At 32.3% G+C, this 24,243-nt stretch overlaps 1 protein-coding gene across 1 annotated transcript; it reads left to right on the forward strand.

Moving 5' to 3' along the window:
* Positions 1–387: 387 nt before the first annotated feature.
* Positions 388–23,014, forward strand: LOC145269746 (uncharacterized). Its single transcript, XM_080125474.1, has 3 exons — positions 388–505; positions 6,122–6,247; positions 19,180–23,014. The coding sequence occupies exon 3, from the start codon at positions 20,342–20,344 to the stop codon at positions 21,470–21,472; it is 1,131 nt and encodes a 376-aa protein (XP_079981600.1). The 5' UTR covers positions 388–505; positions 6,122–6,247; positions 19,180–20,341; the 3' UTR covers positions 21,473–23,014.
* Positions 23,015–24,243: the final 1,229 nt, after the last annotated feature.

Here is a 24,243-nt window from a genome sequence, read left to right on the forward strand (position 1 = left end):
AAACTACTTGAATGTAAAATAAATTCCTATTAAATTAAATTACAGTAGTAAATAATAGTTTAAAAAAAAAAAATCGTTCGCCGTGGCTAGCATCAAGCACATCAATTGATGACGTCATCAGATCATGCGTACATTTTGGAAAAGTTCACATAAAAATGGTAATCTATCACCGTCTATTTCCGATGGCGTGGTGGGTGATGGCTAGCGTAAGTTAATAATAATTTTTAACGATGAAATAATATTTTGCAACTTAACACAACGCAAAAAAAAAGAGAAAAAAAAATAGGTGCTTTATTTATTTATTTATTTATTTATTAATTCACAAATAAAATTTTAACAAAAAAAAATGAAATTAACAAATAAAAAAAGAAAAAATCAATTTTCTGCGAACTTGCTTTTCCGGTCGCCATCTTAAAATGTTGACTTCCACCCGTCAAACTCGTCTCGTTTAAATTAACTCATCTTATAATCGTTTCTTTGTTAAAAACAGATTGCCAAACAAAAAGTAAGTATTTATTAATTTAATTGCTTTTGAAGCTCTTTTTTATTACATTATGATTCCCTTTGTTTCACTACATGAGCGCGTCGAAACTATTATGATTGCCTTTGTTTAAATAGAGAAATGAGTCAACATTCCATGATTGCATAGAAACGAAGAATGGTACTATAGAAATCACTCTAATCTAATTTTTTTCCAAGTGCCTTTAAAATTATTTTTTATATTGAAAACATCGCAATTACCTAACATATTATTAACATTGTTAGTATTATTCAGTTGAAATGAAACGTTAAAAGCCCGGTAATAAAAACATCACAAGAAGATATTTAACATGTTATGGAAATTTTCAATGTTTACAGGAAATATTTATATTTTGAATGAAAATGTCGAAAAACGTGGAAGAATAATACTTATATTGACAAAAAAAAAAAAAAAATCAACAGGAAGTGCCTCTCCCTTCACTTAAAAAAACACAAAAATTTCACCTAATCAATCAGTTTTAATGAAGTTTTCTGCATTAATTAAAAATAACAGAATATAATAAACATATTTTGATCTTAGTAGAAATGTATTATTTTATTTAAACAAAATAACCATTTTCTAAATTTCTATTTTAAGTACTAAAAGCGCATTTATTTTAGTTTTGATGAAGATGAAACATTGTAGATGTTAGCAATTTGTTTTTTCAATATTTCTCATATATTTTACAAAAGACGCTAAAGTCCTGTAAATATGGAAGACGTGGTTCTACAATTCATTGTTAAGATCCACTCAAAACAAAAATGGCTATTTTCCATTTCTTATATACTCTCGAGGGACAGATATGTTGGGATTGTATATACCAATCGGTAAAGAAATAAGAACATGTCCAATAACTACAACTGTAATTAATTATAACCAAATACCAAGTTACAAAAAATATACAAGAAACATTTCTTCATACAAGCAAGATAACATGAAAACATTTGTAGGTGTACACGAACAGGTGAAGATAAACTGCAAGTTTCATTGTGTAAAAATCTGTGTAACTGAATGTTTATAAAAGTTCAATAATATCGTTGAATTTATGAATAATTGATTGTTCTTGGTAAGACATTATGTTCGATTGCTTTTGGTTCGTATTAAAGTTCGTGAAGGATCAATCGCTTTACCTCACAAGTGTGATTGCTGCTCTCCGACTGCATGCTTATGTAGCGTGTGTGTTTGTACATGTGCACTGCTTGGTGCCAAGCAAAAAGAGGAAATAGAGAAGGGAAATGGAAGGCTATGTCAGAGGTCACAGGAAATGCACACGTATCATTAAACCATGTCATGTTTGTATGTGCCTCACTCCATGCGTGTGTGTGTGTGTGCTACTTACTGCATAGTTTGTTCTGTGTTTGTGTTTGATCTAGACAAACCGAATTTGGTAGACATAAACGGCTCACTATATGTAACTCACTGGTACTTCCTGTATAATTGGCAGATAACTTCTAGATACTATTTCAACACATTAGTTGATGATCTTTTCCCTTTACATCCCCCATGCTGTGGCCACAGGATGAATTATCATGATCATTTTTATTTGCACAAGAGAACTTGTGCAATTTTCTCTGCATTTTTGTTGAAAAGTTTCTTCTGCAGCATGAATTTTGTCAATAATTGAGGACTGTCTGTGTGTGTTTATCATCCTGTGTTGTTTTATGGAAAATTTCTTTCCAACAGCCTGGAAAACCTCATCAGTATTGAAAAATTCAGGTGATCAGTTATCTCTCTCTCAATACAGATGTATCAGTCTCCTGTGCATCATAAGTTGCTGGAATCTGTGTTAAATAGAAAAGTAGTCAACAACCTCAGCAAAAATAACCTTAGTGACATAATATATCGCCTCCATCCTGCTAGATCTACAGAAGATGTGCTAAAAGTCATATCTCATAGGATCAGCAAATCTCTCGATGGAGGCTTCCATTTAAGGCAAATATCTCATGACATATCAAAGGACTTTGCTAGGATATGCCATAAAGCTCTACTCCACAAAGTCTCCAGCTACGGTATTGCTGGAAATGTCTTGTCAGTTAATAAATCATTTCTTTCTAATAAGTTCATAAGAGTAGTGGTTAATGGGCAGAAATCAGAAGCTCACAGTATTAATGCTGAAGTCCATCATGAGTTCATTCTAGGCCTAACTCTCTTTTTGATGTACATCAATGATCTCCCAAATCACGTCCTAAGATAATAGATATTTATGCTTACAACACTTCCATCTATGGCAACATATCAAAAGCCGTATACGACCAAGTTCTCTTTGTTTCTCTCTCCTCTGATCTTGAGCATGTTATGTACTGGAGAAATAGTTACGTCATTAATGTTCTGATTCCTGTCTGACCTCAATTGAAATGAATGGCTCTCATCTACTATAAACCACTTTTGCTTTGTGCTGATTGAGGACAGCCATCAGCGTGAATAGCAATTATAGGAGCTCAAACCTTAGTTTATGGTAAAAATCCACCCAACAATAAAGTATCGCTGTAATCATCCAACAAATTCTCTTGCTTAATATTGTGTAGAAGCTGTAAGAATAACGATAGTGTTTCAGCATGTTCTACTTGGTGGAGAAATATGGCTGCAAGTCTTCCCCTTTTCATTCCAGTAAATGTCACTAATGAATGTTGTAAATATGACTTTTGTTTAAAAACAAAACTCCATTACGTCTCACTTTATTACTAGCAAACCATGAACATATGTACGGAGACCAACAGTTGAGTTTCTTCATCAATCATAAATAGCACACATGCTTAGCTACTTTAATTTATTCAATAACGGATTGACATTTGTTCACATTACTAAATTATTGTATAAGAAACTATTAGAGTATAAAGGTTTCTAACATTTAGGAATCTCTAGTTTGTAAGGATGGACCTTGCTGCTTATCGACTTTGTCAGGGCTATTTACATCAAGGGGGTACAAGGGGTAGTAGTTTGTAAGAGCATCCGCCATTAAAATATTTGTAAACCAGGCAGAGGGATGCAATATTTTGTCGATGGGATAGAGGTTGAAGATTAGATGACAGTTCATGACCTATCAGGTTGGCGACTCTCTTTTGAACCCTGTCCAGGAGTTAGGGACTAGATGTACCAGCCCAAATGGGACAACAATACTCCAGACATGAGAAAATGGTGGCCTTGCTGATGTACAGGATACTTTTAGGCATAAGCAATTTTCTAGCACAGTAAAGAGAGCCCACCTTCTTCACTGCAGCCTTGGCATAAAGCAAGATTAGTTAAGGCATTTGTTTAAAGTTTGAAGACGATGAGAGCAACCTCAGCAGAGCATTTTTCTAATAGTATAGCCGGAATGAGATCAATTAAAGTAAACTATTTGAGGGAGTGTGGTTTGCTATAAAATTTATGCATGGGAACATGAGCCTCTATTGCTGCTTTGAACAATTCAGTGGTCTCATTTGCACACTGTTCTGCAGAAAGAGAAAATATATTTCCCAATGGGCATCTGATGAGATCCCTGATAACGTCCAAGTAAGCCTTATAATGGCTTTTTTGAGTAATTCCTCTTTACCTTTGGGCTAAGAATTTAGGGTGAATTGTACAATTATCACGGCATGGTTTAACAGTATTCCTTGCACATTAATCAGGAACTGTGGTCAGAAATAGATTTAGAATTGAGATTTGTTTATCTTGCTAATCTGGGCAACTTATCGAAAATTATAGTGATTTATATATTCTTCAATTTCTTAGAATTTTCGAATATTATATATTCAAACATTTATTTGCATTGTTCAATCAAAAGCATTGGAAAAATTGCTAGATTTATTTAATGCATCGAGAAACATTAGTCAAATGTGTTACAAAATAAAGATTATAAATATAATATTGTTGCTTCTCCAAAAGAATCATTTCTTTGTAAAATATAAAATATTTTAAATTAAAGAAAATAATTATGGAATGTTGAAAACCACCAATAAATTAAATCCTGTAAATAATTTATGAAGCTTTTATGATGCCTTGTCGTTTTGGATTGAGAATTTACAGCGATTTCTTCCATTATTACAGTATGGGTTAAAAATAATAAAAAAAATAATCATGAAATGTTGATTTTTGTTTATTTTTATATTTATGAAAAAATTATTAAATGTTGAAAATCACTAAGAAATCTGATGTTTATTTTTATTTTAATATTTATAAAAAATTATGAAATGTTAGAAATCACCAAGAAATGTCTTGTTTATTTTTGTTTGTTTAAATATTTATTTAAAAAAAATATGAAATGTTGAAAATTATCAAGAAATCTTTTGTTTATTTTTGTTTATTAAAATATTTATAAAAAACTATGAAATGTTAAAAATCACTAAGAAATCTTTTGTTTATTTTTTGTTTATTTTAATGTTTATAAAAAACTATGAAATATTGAAAATTACTAAGTAATCGTTTGATTATTTGTGTTTATTTAAATATTTATGAAAAAAATTATGAAATGTTGAAAATCACTAAGGAATCTTGTTTATTTTTGTTTATTTTCATATTTATGAAAAATATTTATAAAATGTTGAAAATCATTAAATTTACTTTTGTGTTTTTTGTTTATTTTAATATTTATAAAACAATTATGAAATGTTGAAAATCACTAAAAAATCTTTTATATTTTGTTTATTTTAATATTTATGAAAAAATATGAAATGTTGAAAGTCACTAAGAAATCTTTTGTTTATTTTTGTTTACTTTTAATATTTATGAAAAAATTATGAAATGCTGAAAATCACCAAGAAATGTTTTGTTTATTCTTGTTTAATTTAATGTTCATGAAAAACAAATTCTGAAATGTTGAAAATCACTTAGAAATCTTTTGTTGATTTTTGTTGATTTTTAATATTTATGAAAAAGAAATAATTTTCTGCATGGATAATTATTGCAATAAATATTTTGATTACAATTTTAGTTCAACCAAAAATGAATTTGAGGACTTTTAAAATAATTGTGCATGATTGTGTAATTGTGCGTTTAGATAAAAATGAATTTGAGGACTTTTAAAATAATTGTGCATGATTGTGTAATTGTGCGTTTAGATAAAAATGAATTTGAGGACTTTTAAAATAATTGTGCATGATTGTGTAATTGTGCGTTTAGATAAAAATGAATTTGAGGACTTTTAAAATAATTGTGCATGATTGTGTAATTGTGCGTTTAGATAAAAATGAATTTGAGGACTTTTAAAATAATTGTGCATGATTGTGTAATTGTGCGTTTAGATAAAAATGAATTTGAGGACTTTTAAAATAATTGTGCATGATTGTGTAATTGTGCGTTTAGATAAAAATGAATTTGAGGACTTTTAAAATAATTGTGCATGATTGTGTAATTGTGCCTTTAGATAAAAATGAATTTGAGGACTTTTAAAATAATTGTGCATGATTGTGTAATTGTGCCTTTAGATAAAAATGAATTTGAGGACTTTTAAAATAATTGTGCATGATTGTGTAATTGTGCCTTTAGATAAAAATGTAGATGTTTATCTCTAATTTATCCATTTTTAAAAATAATCGTGTATACACATTAACATCTTAGCATTTTGCAAAGAACATGTCTAAAATTATATTATTTACTGAAATTTCTCTTTATTTCATTTTGCAGAATATCCAGCAATCAATACAATGAAAATTGCACAAAGTTAAAAGCCGGAAAACAAGAGAAATCATATCTTTCTTAACTACACAAAGAGAATGTTATGAAAATACATGGAAAAAAACTGACAACTGAGTATGTATTTCTTCTCTTCTTTGGCTTATTAAATATGGTAAAGAAAATAATGTATATATAATTGATTTGTGAGAATCTGTACACATTATGTTAATACGTAAGGTTTAAATATCATAAACTGCAAAAACATTCACTGGATCTACCCTATATGTTCAGTATTCATCAATCAATTCACATCCAATATTGATTTGATGTGGATTCTTTTGGTTTTATAGTGAGGTGGCACAGAGAGAGCATAAATTATATATATATATATATATATATATATATATATATATATATATATATATATAAATATACTATCACACATTGAAAAACATGTTTCCATTGAAACAAGTGTACAAACATTTACTGAATCTTTAAAATATCTATTCAATAATTGTTCCAAATTCATACAACTAATGTACTTTTGATTGCATATGACTAATGCACTCATGAGCCTTTTAATAAATGCAATATTTCAGGCATCCAACTTATTGAAAAGAAACATACAGCTTAAAGGAACATTCATATGACACCCCTAATTTGGTGGACAAAATAGTCGATTTGTAAAATTATCAATTAAAATACACAGAAAATATATCTGAAGTTTTAGATATCTATATTGTGTTATTTACGTAAGGTGTAAATATCATCTCATTTGATAGATAAACAATCGCTGCTTATTCATCAGATGTTTTCTATTTTGATTGAACTGTAGATGTAAATTCATTGACCTAATCATCTGCGCACACAATTCTTATATTATCAATTATATTAAAAAACATAAAATATGTATTTTCATTTTGACATGAGAAAAATATAAATTGTAAACTTTAAATCGATAAAACTCAAACAAAAATCATTCTTAATCATTTTGTTTATTTTAAAACAGAAAAACAAGAATCATTCTTAATCATTTTGTTTATTTTAAAACAGAAAAACAAGAATCATTCTTAATCATTTTGTTTATCTTATCGTTCTTTTCATTTTGTTTATTTTAAAACAGAAAAAGAATATAAAAGAACTAATAAGTCTAAAAATTGTAAATATTTGAACTTAAAAATGAACACTAAATCAGATACGAAAGAAAAATCTTATTCTTGCAAAAAATGTGGCTCTTCTTTTTCAAGAAAACAATATTTAGCAATACATATGCGAACACATACTGGAGAAAAAACATATCCTTGTAAAATATGCAGTTCTTCTTTTGAAAGGAAAAAACACATGTTAGCACATATGCGAACACATACTATAGAGAAACCATACTCTTGTGAAGTATGTGGCCATTCTTTCTTAGGTAAATGCAGTTTAGAGATTCATATGCGAACACATACTGGAGAGAAACCATATTCTTGTGAAGTATGTGGCTCTTCTTTTACACAGAAAAATACTATGTTGATTCATATGCGAAAACATACTGGAGAGAAACCATATGCTTGTGAAGTATGTGACTTTTCTTTTACAAGAAAACACGACTTAATCACTCACATGCGAAGACATGCTGGAGAGAAACCATATTCTTGTGAAGTATGTGGCCGTTCTTTCTTACGTAAACGCAGTTTAGTGATTCATATGCGAACACATACTGGAGAGAAACCATATTCTTGTGAACTATGTGGCTCTTCTTTTACACAGAATCAAAACCTGCAGGTACATATGCGAACGCATACTGGAGAAAAACCATATTCTTGTGAAGTATGTGGCTCTTCTTTTACACAGAAAAATACTATGTTGATACATATGCGAAAACATACTGGAGAGAAACCATATGCATGTGAAGTATGTGGCTTTTCTTTTTCAAGGAAACCCGACTTAGTCAATCACATGCGAAGACATACTGGAGAGAAACCATATGCTTGTGAAGTATGTGGCTCTTCTTTTGCACTGAAAAATACTATGTTGATACATATGCAAAAACATACTGGAGAGAAACCATATGCTTGTGAAGTATGTGACTTTTCTTTTAGAAGGAAACACAGCTTGGTTATGCACATGCGAAAACATACTGGAGAGAAACCATATTCTTGTGAACTATGTGGCTCTTGTTTTACACAAAAAAATACTATGTTGAAACATATGCAAAAGCATACTGGAGAGAAACCATATTCTTGTGAAGTATGTTTTACACAGAAAAATACTATGTTGATACATATGCGAACACATACTGGACAGAAACCATATTTTTGTGAAGTTTGTGACCGTTCTTTTACTCATAAACACAACATGGTACATCATATGCGAACACATACTGGGGAGAAACCATATTCTTGTGAAGTATGTGGCCGTTCTTTTATTCAGAAGCGCCACATGTGTGAACATATGCGAACACATACTGGAGAGAAACCATATTTTTGTGAACTATGTGGCTGTTCTTTTACAAGAAAACACGAATTGATCATTCATGTACGAACACATACTGGAGAGAAACCATATTTTTGTGAACTATGTGGCTCTTCTTTTACAAGAAAACACGACTTGGTCATTCATGTACGAACACATACTGGAGAGAAACCATATTTTTGTGAACTATGTGACTCTTCTTTTAAAAGAAAATATGAATTGGTCATTCATGTACGAACACATACTGGAGAGAACCCCACAGCTTTACCGAGGAACAGTGCACCTTCTCCAAGTGGTATTACCTCAAGTAATAGCACGAAGCTGGATACTCCACCAGACTAGATAAATTCTTGTCCTGGAATCCAGTAAGACCAAGAGACCAAAATGGAATGAAAGATATACTACAATGTATAAAAATGGTTAATTGGGGAGAGGAAAATAATGTTCTCAAATTCTTTGCTAACTCAGTGTTTTAGAGATAAAGAACTTAAATGGAACATTCGAATATCTATGTATCTCATATAGACTTCGTGTTAGCCTCAGGTAGGGGGCTCCTTGATTTCTGAGAACTTCGACTGAAGTAAAATAAAACAAAAGAGAGAAACAAAATGAATAAAAGTAAAACAAAAAAAATTACTGACAGGTCGGCACCCAGAAAAAAAACGCCCCCTCAACTCGTTCATACACCAGACGGGAAGAGGAAAGCAATGGTGCAGATCTTCACTTCTCCTAAATTTACAAGATTGCAATACCAGAGGCAAACCAGAATCAGCCATGAGGCCTTGAAAAAAGACCCTTGTCCACTACCATCAACAACTGCAGCAACCAAAAAAATAAACAGGAGGCTTAAATGACTGTTGCTCAAAAGAGGGTACTGCTGTTTTGCTACCACTAGTAAAAGTTTGAAAAGTGGGGCAAAACATCAAATCAGATCTAGAGAATAAGAAAATCTAACCTTCTGAGGAATAGAAAGTTAAACGAGTTTCTTGCCTTCAATTCGTGGTTTCTTACATGATAAAATATGTACCATAAGAATGCGCCCTCATAATGATGAAAACTCTGAAGGAAGTGGAAAAACAACTACCTTCTCAAGATGGTAGATGAGAAAGAGACGAGAAGTGGTCATTGATATAGGCTCATACTCAAGCCAAACAGAAAACATGGTAGAAAATATTCTTCAACTTCTTCCCAGGCAAAGGTAATATTTAACCCAGAAAAATAATCTAACAAAGGCAAAACAATGTTTAGTGAAGCTGAGCTTGATCATAAAAAGTCAGAAATAACAACCTTCAACTCTCAGATAAGACAATCCCTTATTGCCCCTACAGGCAAAATATGATATTAAACTCTTCAGGAATTAAAAGACAAAATCACTGTGGATGAGGCACCTAAATATCAAGATATGAAGTGTATTGAAGGTCTCTATTTGAGGATGAAGGACCTAGCAACTTTTACGCCAATTGGATCCAGGATATAGCTAGAACAAATAAAAACAAGCCAGAAATGCCAGAACCAAAGCTAATATCTACAATAGTAAAACAAAAGTTGGATAGATTCGAATAGATATGAACTTGACAAATTATCTAATTTCTGACTTAAAAAACTTACAGCCCTCTGTATTCATTATGGTGGCTGGTTCACTAGATTGATGAAGGGTTAGGAGGTCACACCAACATATCTATTGAAAGGTGATACCACCCTCATACCTAAAATGGTTAAGACACAACACCCTAGCAAGTACACGCCAATCTTCTGTTTCACTATCATTTATAAAGTCCCCACTGACCTTGTTGCAGACAGCATTCATGACCACCTTTCTTCAGAAGTATACCTTGAAAAAGAACAAGCAGGATGCAAGAGGAAGTGCTTAGCCACTAAAAACTAGTTGCTGATTAACAGGTCCATTCTTGAAGATTAGGAAGAGGCAGAGAAATCTAAGCCAGTTTAGATGGCAAAATAAGTGAGCTATTACAAATTGTGCATACCTTTTCTAAAGATATGACATTCAGTCTGGATAAATGTGCCAAGGTCTTTATCAGAAATGGGATGAAGATCCACATATTAAACATACAGTTTGATGAGGATACTGAGATCAGAGTCCAAGAAGAGCAGGAAAAATGCAAATATCTTGGCATAGAAGAAAATGATTCAGTTCAGCATGGCAGAATGAGAGAAAGAATGTGCAAAGAGTATTGCGCTGTGTGGGGGAAAATGTACAAAGCAGAGAGACATTACCAGACTAGACACTAAAACAAGAAAAATGTTGATGACCAATGCTTTTAAAAAGATAAGTGGTCTCAGCAATACCAAGTGCAGATTCTGTCACACATGAGTAGAGAGTGTGATCCACCTGAGATCCAGTTGTAAAGTCCTGTTGGGGGACGACTATTATACAATGCGACACAATGGAGTGTGTAAATATTTTCACTAGAACGAATGTTTTGTAGTGTGTGACCACCTTACACATATGCAAATATTATTAGCATGAAACCAATGTCCATATTATTAATATTGCTATTTTTTCATTTTATTTCGTTTTAATGTTTGAAATAAATAGTTGATTTAATCTATTTAATAAAAGAAAATTTTTTCTAAGATAAAATCGATTGGAAAATAATGTCATTGTAAACATTTGGAACAATTCTTGGTGCATATGTTTAATCAAATTTTGTAGAAATTAAATCAATACAAAAGCTGAATAACTTTTAAAATGAAATGAAAATATGGACAATTTTTGATAAAAAATCGTTTGTTCTATAACAAAAAATAATGTAATTTGAACATTTTATAAAATTTATGACTGATCTTTTGGATTTATCAGGAATCAATTTGGATTTAATGCGAGAAAATGATTTTTAAAATAATATTTCTTAATTTACATTTCTACTTTAACAGAAAAATAAAATAATATAACCTAAATTGCATAGAAAGATTGTACTGTCATTTTTTTTTTAAAGAGTTTCAGTTTAGGTAAGGGTTCTTGAACAAGTGGCTATGCAGAATATCAGACATGCAACACAAGTAGACCATCAGTTGATCTTCCATCTACTAGGATTTTGGTCTTAGGAAAGTCCACAGAGGATGAGAGCAGGGCCTCTTTCCTTGCACGACATGGCACTACAAGCATCTCAATATTATTCAACTGTTGATGGAACAGCCACTCTAAGCGCTACCAAAGAGTTAGGGCACCTGTACTACCAGCCAGGAACTGTCAATCTGGTACCCTAAACCCATCAAACGATGGTTAACCCAATCTACTTGCACTGGCATTATAGCATTCAAGCATTCCCAAGTGACCAGTTTAGAGGGAGGGGATGTATTGGGCGTGGGGAAAACAGCATTCATTGCCTTAGTCAGGAAACAAGATCGACCTCTGAGTGTTTCTGTCGAATCCCTGTGATTCAACCTTATGCCTAGCTAATAGGCAAAGAAGAAGTATGGAAGCCGGGAGATAATCAGTGCTTATCTACTCCTTAAGCAGTTTAGGTTTGCAGACCAGTAAGTTGTTTGAGTCACCAGCTCTAGGAAGGTTGTCATCTAAGATTGGATAGGCCTCCTTTCCCTTAGAGTTAGCTTCAGAGTTTTCCTTCTTTTAGAGAGATGACCTGGGAAGATCTACGGGTCCATCAGCACCAAGAGGGTTGGCCCTGCGCCTGGGTCCCAATCCAGATATTTCTGCAACCCCGCATGGAAAGTTAATGTTACTAGGTTAGTTTGTAAAGGTTATATATTTACTGAAAAATTACCCTCCTCAAAGCGATTAAGGGGCATTGCTATTTCATTGTTACTGGAGGAGAGGTGAGTAAAGGTTCACACAGTGGAAGCAGCTATATTTGAAACATGTTTGTTGGAAGGAGTTAATATATGGTTTAATATTTTTCCTTTAAATTCATAATTAAATTTTTTTATGTTGGCTTAGGAATAGGAAAACGTGGTACAGAGTGGCTTGATATTAAGAATTAACTAAATTAACTAAAAATTTTGTTGCCCAAGCTCTGGTTATTTTAGATGGCATGAGGGTTAAGATGTATATTCAATGTAGATACAAGTAACGTCATTTTTTTAGCTGTAATTGGAAGAAAATTATAAGCTATGGTGTATTCAGTATGTATAATAAAGTAAATAGATATATGGGCAGATTTCCAGTAGTTGCGAATATATGAAAGTTGTAGGCTAGTTTACTTGGAATATAGTAGGAGTGAACAGCGTTTTTCCCGTATGAAGGAGAGGGTTAACGAATTTCAACTTAGGACAAGAGAAAGTTTGCAAAACAAGAAAAATAAAGACAATAAATAAATATAAATAAAGCAAGACAAGAGAAAAACAAAACCAAACAATGCAGCATGTATACATTTTGTTAGGATTAAGATGAATTTTAAAAATTAACACTTATCGTTTGTTTTAGGCACTATGGTTTCCAGCCCGTTTTGCTTGGTCAAAAGAGAATTTGACCATATTTTTTAGAGGTGGAAAGGTAATTTTTATTAACCGGATATTGTGTGCATATGTATCTATTTATAGAAGAATATTTTTCGTTATGCTGTTAATTCAGTATTGAATCATTAGGCATTCAGAGAAGATGTTTTAAGTTATGAGCAGGATCAGAAGGAGCGGTTTCAAAAAATTATAATAGATTCAAGAATGGAAAATATCATGTTCAGTTGTCCTTACCTGCAGATAAACTTGCTCAAGAAGCTTCAAATCATGCAATTGCCTTCCACATTTTGAGTTGAGTAGTCAAGAGCTTAGAGAAACAAGGTTTGTATGAGAAGTATATGAATGTGTTTCTTCAGCAGAAGAATGATTGAGGAAATGTTGCTCCTTAAAAGTTTTGTATGAGAAGTATATGAATGTGTTTCTTCAGCAGAAGAATGATTGAGGAAATGTTGCTCCTCAAAAGTTTTGTATGAGAAGTATATGAATGTGTTTCTTCAGCAGAAGAATGATTGAGGAAATACATGTAGCTCCTTAAAAGTTTTGGGATTATATCTGGATACTGCATCGACCCATTTTTAAGGCAGATCCAGCAGCAACTACGAAGATCAGTCCAATATATTATTGAAGCATAAAGACTGGTTGCTTGGCTTCATTAAATGGGGTTGTTTACTCTTGGGTGAACATGACAGGGACATATTGGACTTACTGATGCCATTCAGGGCCAACAAAGTTTGGAGATATCAGGAAAGCATTCTTGATGGTTCACATTTCCCTGGAAAAGGAAAAGAACAGATTTTGCTTTTTTGTTAAGGATGGTGTTCGCTTTAGATGTTCTTGCTATTAAACTGATTTTTAGGTTCACCTCCCACCCCTTTATATTGAGGAGTATCCTTAGGCTTCTTTATACTGTACTCTTGATGCAACCCCTGCAAGTTTATTTGCATGCTAGGGCAACTGACCATGATATTTTCCATCCTTGAAGGTTTTGGATTTTTTAAACTGCTGGAAAAAAAGTCTACTTAATTGAAATGAATGCAATAGACACCAAATGACATTGAGTTCATTTGAATCTCTCCAACAATAAATACTAAATTTAAAAATATATCCAATGAGTTGGCAACTTGCACCAGAACATGCATTGCAAGATCATCAGAGGAGAAGGAGCAGACAATCTGCCGCCAGGAATTAGCAAATGATTGATTGTTTCATTGGTATCTCGCAAAAAGACAAAGACAGAATTCTAGTTCCACATAATTGAATCAACTCTCCCTTCAAATATCTTAGCAACTGACAAAAATTTTGGCTATAAATTGAGCCCCTGCCGAATCATCCTCAGAGAAGTCACAATCAAGTGAGCTGGTCAATTCCTCCAAGATAGAATTAGTCCTGCTGATGAAACCCCCAAGATCTGCATAAGAAGCATCCTTTTTCAGTGAGAATTTAATAATATCTTGAAATCTCAATCTCTTAGTTTTACAACTTAACATGGGTCCTGTGATATAAACCTGAGGAAGTCTAACTGCAAACGACGAATGAGCTCTATTCATAGTAGGTCAAGACATATAGGGAAGAGAAGGTTACCTCAAATACACATTGACATCTGTCATTTCCAATATAAATGAAAATGTTGAGTTTATATAAATGTCATTTGAAATATAATTGAAAATGTGGAGTTTATGTAAATTTTATTTCTAATGTAATTGAAAATGTTGAGTTTATGTAAATTTTATTTCTAATGTAATTGAAAATGTTGAGTTTATATAAATGTCATTGCCGATATAATTGAGAATGTTGAGTTTATATAAATGTCATTTCCGATATAACTGAAAATGTTCAGTTTATGTAAATGTTATTTCCAATATAATTGAAAATGTAAAGTTTATATAAATATTATTTCCAATATAATTGAAAATGTTGAGTTTATATAAATGTCATTTCCGATATAATTGAAAATGTTGAGTTTATATAAATGTCATTTCCAATATAATTGAAAAATGTTGAGTTTATATAAATGTCATTTCCAATATAATTGAAAATGTTGAGTTTATATAAATGTCATTTCCAATATAATTGAAAATGTTGATTCATATAAATGTCATTTCCGATATAATTGAAAATGTTGAGTTTATATAAATGTCATTTCCGATATAATTGAAAATGTTGAGTTTATGATAATGTTACTTCAATTATAATGGAAAATTGTCAACCACCTCAACAGAAATAACCTTCTTAGTGACACACAATATGGTTTCCGTTCTGCAAGATCTACCGCAGATGTGCTAACGGTTGTATCTCATAGAATTAGTGAATCTCTTGACAAAGGCTTCCTTTCTAGGACAATTGCTCTTGAAATATCAAAGGCCTTCGACAAGGTATGGCATAAGGGCCTACTTCATAAGATTTCCAGCTACGGTATAACTGGAAATGTTTTCTAAATCATCAAATCATTTCACTCCGATACGTTCATAAGAGTAGTGATCGATGGGCAAAAATCAGAAGGCTGCAGTATTAATGCTGGAGTCCCTCAGGGGTCAATCCTGGGCCCAACTCTCTTCTGATCTACTCCAATGATCTCCCTAAACACATACTTAAATCATTCGTTGACATCTATGCTGATGACACGACATCTATGGCAACACATCAAAGGCTGTAAATGACAAAGTTCTCTCTGATTCTCTCTCCTCTGATCTTGAGCGTGTGGTTCAGTGGGGGAAGACGTGGCTGGTTACCTTCAATGCATCTAAAACCAAACTCCTATCTTTACATCATCAACGCTCTGATCGCAATCTGGCATCAATTGAAATGGATGGCTCTCGTCTCAGAGAAGCCCCATGTTTTGACAAGCTTCTGGGTTGGTCCTTTACACCTGATCTGAAATTGAACATGTATATCAAGTCTGTTGCCAAGGTCGCTGGAAAGATGGTGGGATCCTCCTACCACTCCAGAAGATATCTCACAACTGATGCAATTCTCTATCTATATAAAAGCCAAGTACGTCCAAGGATGGAGTACTGCTGCCATATCTGGGCAGGAGCTGTTAAAAACAGCCTATCCTGCCTTGACAGAGTACAAAATAGACTTTGTGGCTTAGTGGGGGGATGACCTTTTCTCTTCCCTGCAACCTCTCTCCCACAGAAGAGACGTTGCGAGCATGTCTTAGTTTTATCGTTACTTCCATGGCAGGTGCTCGTCTGAACTCCAATCTCTGGACCCGCCTCGCCGATCATTTATGAAAAACACCCGTCTAGCTGAATCCACTGTCAAAAATTTTCCCCACTTTTTATCTGTGCCTAAATCAAAACGTAGATTCCATGAATAAAGCTTCTTTCTTAGAAGTGCACTTCTGTGGAACTCTGTTCCCTCTGCCTGCTTCCCACCTGACTACAACCTGGATTTCTTCAAGTCCAATGTAAACGAATTACTGATGAACAACCCCCTTAAGTAAACACTTCATTAAATCTCCACTCGAACGTACTCTACTTGCAATAACACTTATCCCTGAGTGGCTTCCGGGCCTTAATAAGTAGTGACCATGAAGAAAAAAAAATGTTGAGTTTATATAAATGTCATTTCTGATATAATTGAAAATGTTGAGTTTATATAAATGTCATTTCTGATATAATTAAAAATGTTGAGCTTATATAAATGTCATTTCTGATATAATTGAAAATGTTGAGTTTATATAAATGTCATTTCTGATATAATAAAAATGTTGAGTTTATATAAATGTCATTTCTGATATAATTGAAAATGTTGAGTTTATATAAATGTCATTTCTGATATAATTGAAAATGTTGAGTTTATATAAATGTCATTTCTGATATAATTAAAAATGTTGAGTTTATATAAATATCATTTCCGATATAATTGAAAATGTTGAGTTTATATAAATATCATTTCTGATATGGTTGAAAATGTTGAGTTTATATAAATGTCATTTCCGATATAATTGAAAAATGGTGAGTTCATATAAATATCATTTCTGATAGTATTAAAAATGATGAGTTTATATAAATGTCATTTCCGATATAATTAGAAATGTTGAGTTTATATAAATTTCATTTTCAATATAATTAAAAATGTTGAGTTTATATAAATATCATTTCTGATATAATTAAAAATGTTGATTTTATATAAATGTCATTTCTGATATAATTGAAAATGTTGAGTTTATATAAATGTCATTTCTGATATTGAAAATGTTGAGTTTATATAAATGTCATTTCTGATATAATTGAAAATGTTGAGTTTATATAAATGTCATTTCTGATATAATTTAAAATGTTGAGTTTATATAAATATCATTTCTGATATAATTAAAAATGATTAGTTCATATAAATATCATTTCTGATATAATTAAAAATGTTTAGTTTATATAAATATCATTTCTGATATAATTAAAAATGTTGAGTTTATATAAATATCATTGCTGATATAATTAAAAATGTTCAGTTCATATAAATGTCATTTCTGATATAATTAAAAATGTTGAGTTTATATAAATATCATTTCTGATAGTATTAAAAATGTTGAGTTTAGATAAATGTCATTTTTTATATAATTAAAAATGTTGAGTTTATATAAATATCATTTCTGATATAATTAAAAGTGTTGAGTTCATATAAGTCATTTCTGATATAATTAAAAATGTTGAGTTTATATAAATTTCATTGTTGATATAATTAAAAATGTTGAGTTCATATAAATGTCATTTCTGATATAATTAAAAATGTTGAGTTCATATAAATATCATTTCTGATATAGTTAAAAATGTTGAGTTTTGATAAATGTTATTTCTGATATAATTAAAAATGTTGAGTTTATACAAATGTCATTTCCGATATAAGTAAAAATGTTGAGTTTATATAAATATTATTTCTGATATAATTAAAAATGTTGAGTTTATATAAATGTCATTTCCGATATAAGTAAAAATGTTGAGTTTATATAAATATCATTTCTGATGTAATTAAAAATGTTAAGTTCATATAAATGTCATTTCCGATATAATTAAAAATGTTGAGTTTAGATAAATGTCATTTCCGATATAAGTAAAAATGTTGAGTTTATATAAATATCATTTCTGATATAATTAAAAGTGTTGAGTTCATATAAGTCATTTCTGATATAATTAAAAATGTTGAGTTTAGATAAACATCCTTGCTGATATAATTAAAAATGGTGAGTTCATATAAATGTCTTTTCTGATATAATTAAAAATGTTGAGATTATATAAATGTCATTTCTGATGTAATTGAAAATGTTGAGTTTAGATAAATGTAATTTCTGATATAATTGAAAATGTTGAGTTAATATAAATGTTATTTTCGATATAAGTAAAAATGTTGATTTTATATAAATGCCATTTCTAATATAATTAAAAATGTTTATTTAACTTTTATGGCTAGAAGATCACATTTTTAAATGTGTTATTAAGTTACTTTGCATGCATGTAAAATGTTAATGCATGTAAAAGATTGTTATATAGTAAATCTCGACACAAGTTTAAAATGCTGACGTTGGGAAGATACGAGAAATCTTCAGGTACATAGGAAGTCAGTACAAGGGCAAATCACTCAGAGTAATAAGAGGGAAAAACTAAAATATGCCGTATATAAAAAAAGATATAACAAAATACCATATAATTTGTTTAGAGATGAATGTATGTGGAATATCTTGGTTTTGAGATCTTGGACGCTCTTATGGAAAAGAAAGGAAAAATCAGATAAACTCACCATCATAGGTAAGGATTCAGTGTGTAAGTAGGATTTGACAGAAAAGGTTGTTATTAAGTAAAGGGTACTGTTTTCTGATGTCTTTGTCGAGTTTGAAGAGTCCACGCGAGGAAATCCCAGTGAATCAGTGTGATATAAAGGTATACTTTGATAATTAGAAGCCGACCACAAAGATGTAAGTAAATGAGTTTTGATGTATGTCCTAAAAGAAATAGTATGAAAATGACCAAAGCACTAATTAGTAGAACAACCATGTGAAAGAAAAGGTCAGGACACAATGGACAGAGAGTCGTCCAGTTGGTAAAGAGGTAAAATAGGACCTCAATTTCTAGAATAAGGCTGGCTGAATTAAACAGCTTTTCATTATTTGTTTGTTGCTTGATTGATTGCATATTTTTTATGTAAAATTTGTATAATTTTATTTTTTTTCTTCACAGGTAAGAAAGATGAATCAATTTGCAGAAATAAATCAGAAACTGGAGAACATATGTTGATGAACACACAGTGGAAAAAATAACTTCTCAGAAAATGTGTTGTATTTTGATATAACAACATGTTTGGAGACATTGAAAACAAATGTTATTCTTGAATACATCTTTGCATAAAATTTTCAGTAAGAAGTGTAGAAATAAACAATACTGCAAAAGCTTATCTTTTGCAAATGTTTGCAAATGACATTTTGCTATAAAAATATAATATTGGAGGAACATCTTCCAGCAATTTGAAATCATAACAGACTAGAAAAATAAAGATTTGTGAAGTGTGTGGTAAAACATGTTCAACCAGTTAAAGTTTAAAGACTAACACGCTGACAGATAACACATGTGAAGTGTGTGGTATGGCATCTTCAAATTATTCTGAAACTAAGGAGCACCTGCAAACTCCGACAAAAGAGCAAGTTTATTTGTAAAGAGAGTGGCAAAGCATTTGCAAACAATCGTGATGTACCATCAAACATGCGAACAAACTGGAGAGAAAACTTGAATACCTACTGGAGAGAATTTGAATGTCTACTGGAGAGAATTGAATGTCTACTAGACACTATCCTCGAGTGTCTAAGTCTCTCTGTACAGGGGTTTGTCAGAACAACTGGGCATGAGGATACTTTTTCCATAGAAGTAAACCCTGACCGAATATTACAAATCACATAGTATTTGCTGCGCAAATAAGATCTCTCTATAGCTAACCCACATTAGCTTTTATAAAGGATGGTGCACCTTCTCCAAGTGATGTTACCTCAAGTAATAGCACGCAGCTCGACACTCCACCAGACTAGATAAATACTTGTCCTGGAATCAAGTATGATCAAGAGATCAAAATGAAAAGTATACAACAACGTACGAATATGGTTAATTGGGGAGAGGAAAATTATGTTGTCAATTTCTTTATTACTAATTCCGTGTTTGAGAGATAAAGAATTTAAATGAAACATTCGAATATCTATGTATCTAATAAAGATTTCAAGTGTTAGCGCGAGGTTGTGGGCCCCTAGATAACGGAGAACTTCGACTTAAATAAAATAAATCAAAAAAGAAGAAACCTTTTTCTTGTAAAGTGTGTGGTAAAGAATTTGCATATCAAAATGATGTAACAAGACACATGCGAACACACACTGGAGAGAAACCTTTTTCTTGTAAAGTGTGTGGTAAAGCATTTGCACATCAAAATCATGTAACAGAACACATGCGAACACACACTGGAGAGAAACTTTTTTCTTGTAAAGTGTGTGGTAAAGCATTTGCACATCAAAATGATGTAACAAGACACATGCAAACACACACTGGAGAGAAACCTTTTTCTTGTAAAATGTGGGGTAAAGCATTTGCACAACAAAATCATGTAACAGGACACATGCGAACACACACTGGAGAGAAACCTTTTTCTTGTAAAGTGTGTGGTAAAGCATTTGCACTACAAAATGATGTAACAGAACACATGCAAACACACATTGGAGAGAAACCTTTTTCTTGTAAAGTGTGCGGTAAAGCATTTGCACAACAAAATCATGTAACAGAACACATGCGAACACACACTGGAGAGAAACCTTTTTCTTGTAAAGTGTGTGGTAAAGCATTTGCACGAAAAAATGATGTAATGGGACACAATAAAACTCACACTGGAGAGAAACCTTTTTCTTGTAAAGTGTGCGGTAAAGCATTTGCACGTCAAAATCATGTAACAGACCACATGCGAACACACACTGGAGAGAAACCTTTTTCTTGTAAAGTGTGCGGTAAAGCATTTTCACGTCAAAATAGTGTAACAGGACACATGCGAACACACACTGGAGAGAAACCTTTTTCTTGTAAAGTGTGCGGTAAAGCATTTGCACAACAAAATAATGTAACAGGACACATGCGAACACACACTGGAGAGAAATCTTTTTCTTGTATAGTGTGCGGTAAAGCATTTTCACATCAAAATAGTGTAACAAGACACATGCAAACACACACTGGAGGGAAACCTTTTTCTTGTAAAGTGTGCGGTAAAGCATTTGCGCGACAAAATGATGTAAAGAGACACAATAAAACTCACACTGGAGAGAAACCTTTTTCTTGTAAAATGTGCGGTAAAGCATTTGCACGTCAAAATCATGTAACAGACCACATGCGAACACACACTGGAGAGAAACCTTTTTCTTGTAAAGTGTGCGGTAAAGCATTTGCACATAAAAATAGTGTAACAAGACACATGAAAACACACACTGGAGAGAAACCTTTTTTCTTGTAAAGTGTGCGGTAAAGCATTTTCACATAAAAATGGTGTAACAGAACACATGCGAACACACACTGGAGAGAAACCTTTTTCTTGTGAAGTGCGTGGTAAAGCATTTGCACAACAAATTGATGTATGGAGACACATGAAAACGCACACTGAAGAGAGACCTTTTTCTTGTAAAGTGTGCGGTAAAGCATTTGATCATCAAAATCATGTAACAGGACACATGCGAACACACACTGGAGAGAAACCTTTTTCTAGTTAAGTTTGTGGTAAAGCATTTAAACATCAAAGAACTGTAACGAGATTGATGCAAACACACGGGAGAGAGAGAATTTGAATGCTTAAGGTAAGACCTTTAATGGTTAATTGGGGAGAGGAAAGCTTTGTTCACAATTTCTTTACTGTTTCAGAGGAAATAATTTAATGGAAAATTCGAATATTGAAGTGACTCATATAGAATTCAAATGTTAACTCCAACTAACGCATAAATCACAAGAAAGAATACTACAACATATTTAAATTGTCAACTAGGGAGAGAGAAAATTATTTTCCTTACTTTTAATAAGTTAGTAATATATGGCAAAGTATTTGTAGAATAATCCAATGCTAAACTACATATAAAGACACAAGAATTATTATGAAATGTGTGGTAAAACAATTACATTTAAATAAATATTGATGCAACATAGGAAAAGATTAGAGAACACAGCCTGCATAGAAATTGATTGCCTACTTAACAATCTATTACCAAAATTTGTAATATATGTAACAAAACCATTGCAGTCAAATCAAATGCTTAACTACACATGAAAACACACTTTAACAAGAGTTGTTATTCATATGGAGTGTGTGGTAAAACAATTACATTTAAATATATATTGATAAAAATATGAAAACATTGCAGAACATACTCTTCATAGAACTTGAATGGCAACTTGACACTGTCCTTAAGAGTCTAAGTTTGTGAGAAGATATCTTCCATCATTTCTGATGCTAATTTTCCAGAAAGGCCTGTTAGAATTACGTTCGTATTTTTATCATATATGTGGCAAAGCATTTGCAGTCAAATCCAATGCTACACATGAAGACATTCGAATCTTAATTAAAAATATTAGAACAGCTAACTTTAACGCTAACATGCTGCCGGCAATCTTTTAAACGACTTACATACTTAGTATGGGGCAAAAGGGAGAAAGCCACCTGCTTTGAAGTCACCTTCCGGCCTCACTACAGTTTAGAAGTAGTTTTTTAAGGATTATTCCATTATCTAAGATTTGTGTATATCCGTTTTTCTTTGTGCCTTTAATAAAGCATGGCCAGAATTGGCAAATATACCCATTTTGTAACAATATTATTAGGGAAGTCGTTATTGAATATAAGGAATAATAATGACAAAAGGATTGACCCCTGAGGCATGTTGTAGAACAAATAGTAATACCCCCCTCCAGTCTTCCTCCCACTCCTCTCCCATAACCCTACTTCCGGTTTCGGGCTCACCGCCAAGCAGTTCCGGTTTGTAAGACTAGAAAATAAACGTGTTTCATTCCAGTCTCTCAGCGTTCTAGTTAATCACTAATCATCAGCACATGTGAATAATACAACATGGTGTTAGAAATGGTTAAATATAACTAGATATCTACGGTTATAGTAGAGAAAAAAATTTAAACAAAAAAGAGAAGAAAAAAAAACGAAAACACATCGACCCATCAGTCCACGTGCGAATGTGACGCAGGAACTCAAAAACGTATCATCACAGTGTAAAGTGAAGCGTCAACTGAATAACTCAACAACAAGGAAATAAACGAAGTCACAGACTGAGGAATAAAAGTAATAAAAAAAACACAAATAAAGACAAGACACGACACAAGGTAGGCGATTCGTTATTGTTATTATTTTTTACAAAAGCAAACAAATACCATACGCCAATCAGACACTTTTATAAATAAAAAAAAAAATTCTTATTTCTTCAGGTGCTAATTCCTTATCAACAATGGCTTGTCAAATACCGCCCCCTTCTATGGATTGGCAGAGTAATAATTTAGCAAAAGATTTTGATAGATTCATTCGACAGGTCATGTTGCACTTTAACAGACCCCTCAAGGATGTAAGTGAGGACATAAAAGTTAATTATCTGTTATTGTGGTCAGGGATTGAAGGACAGGATCTGAGTGACACATTTCAGTTTGAGGAAAGTGAAACACGTAATGTAGAAAATTATATTAAGAAATTTCGTGCATGTATAGAGCCAATATCAAACTTCCGCGTCTCGAGGTATCAGCTTCTACAGTGTCGACAACAACCTGATGAACACGCCCACACATTTCTTAAACGATTAAGGCAGATATTGAAACAATGCGAGTACGAGTCCCCCGTTGAAAAACTCTTCTGGTAGATATTTTCATTTTTGGACTGAACAATAAGTCCACACAAAAATCCTTACTTAAGGAAGGATATAATCTCAACATCGCAGAAGCACTACATGTTGCAGAGACAGAAGAAGCAACATTGAAACAGGTAGAGGCAATACAAAACACGCATAGTGTCCCACAATTTTCCGAGGAAAAACCACAAGCTGCCCATGCAATAAAGGCTGGGAAAGAATATTATAACAAATGCTATTTTTGTGGGAAAAGCCATTACAGAGGCGAATGCCCAGCAAAAGGGAAAACTTGTGGGAAGTGCAGGAAGACGGGACATTTTGCAGTCGCTTGCCGCACCAGAGACACAAAAGATTCAACTTGGAAACAAGACAGGCCCCCAAGAGCAACAAGAAATCCAAG

Source organism: Euprymna scolopes, chromosome 45 (assembly GCF_053919585.1).
Source record: "Euprymna scolopes isolate OS-2025 chromosome 45, ASM5391958v1, whole genome shotgun sequence".
NCBI lineage: Eukaryota > Metazoa > Mollusca > Cephalopoda > Sepiida > Sepiolidae > Euprymna > Euprymna scolopes.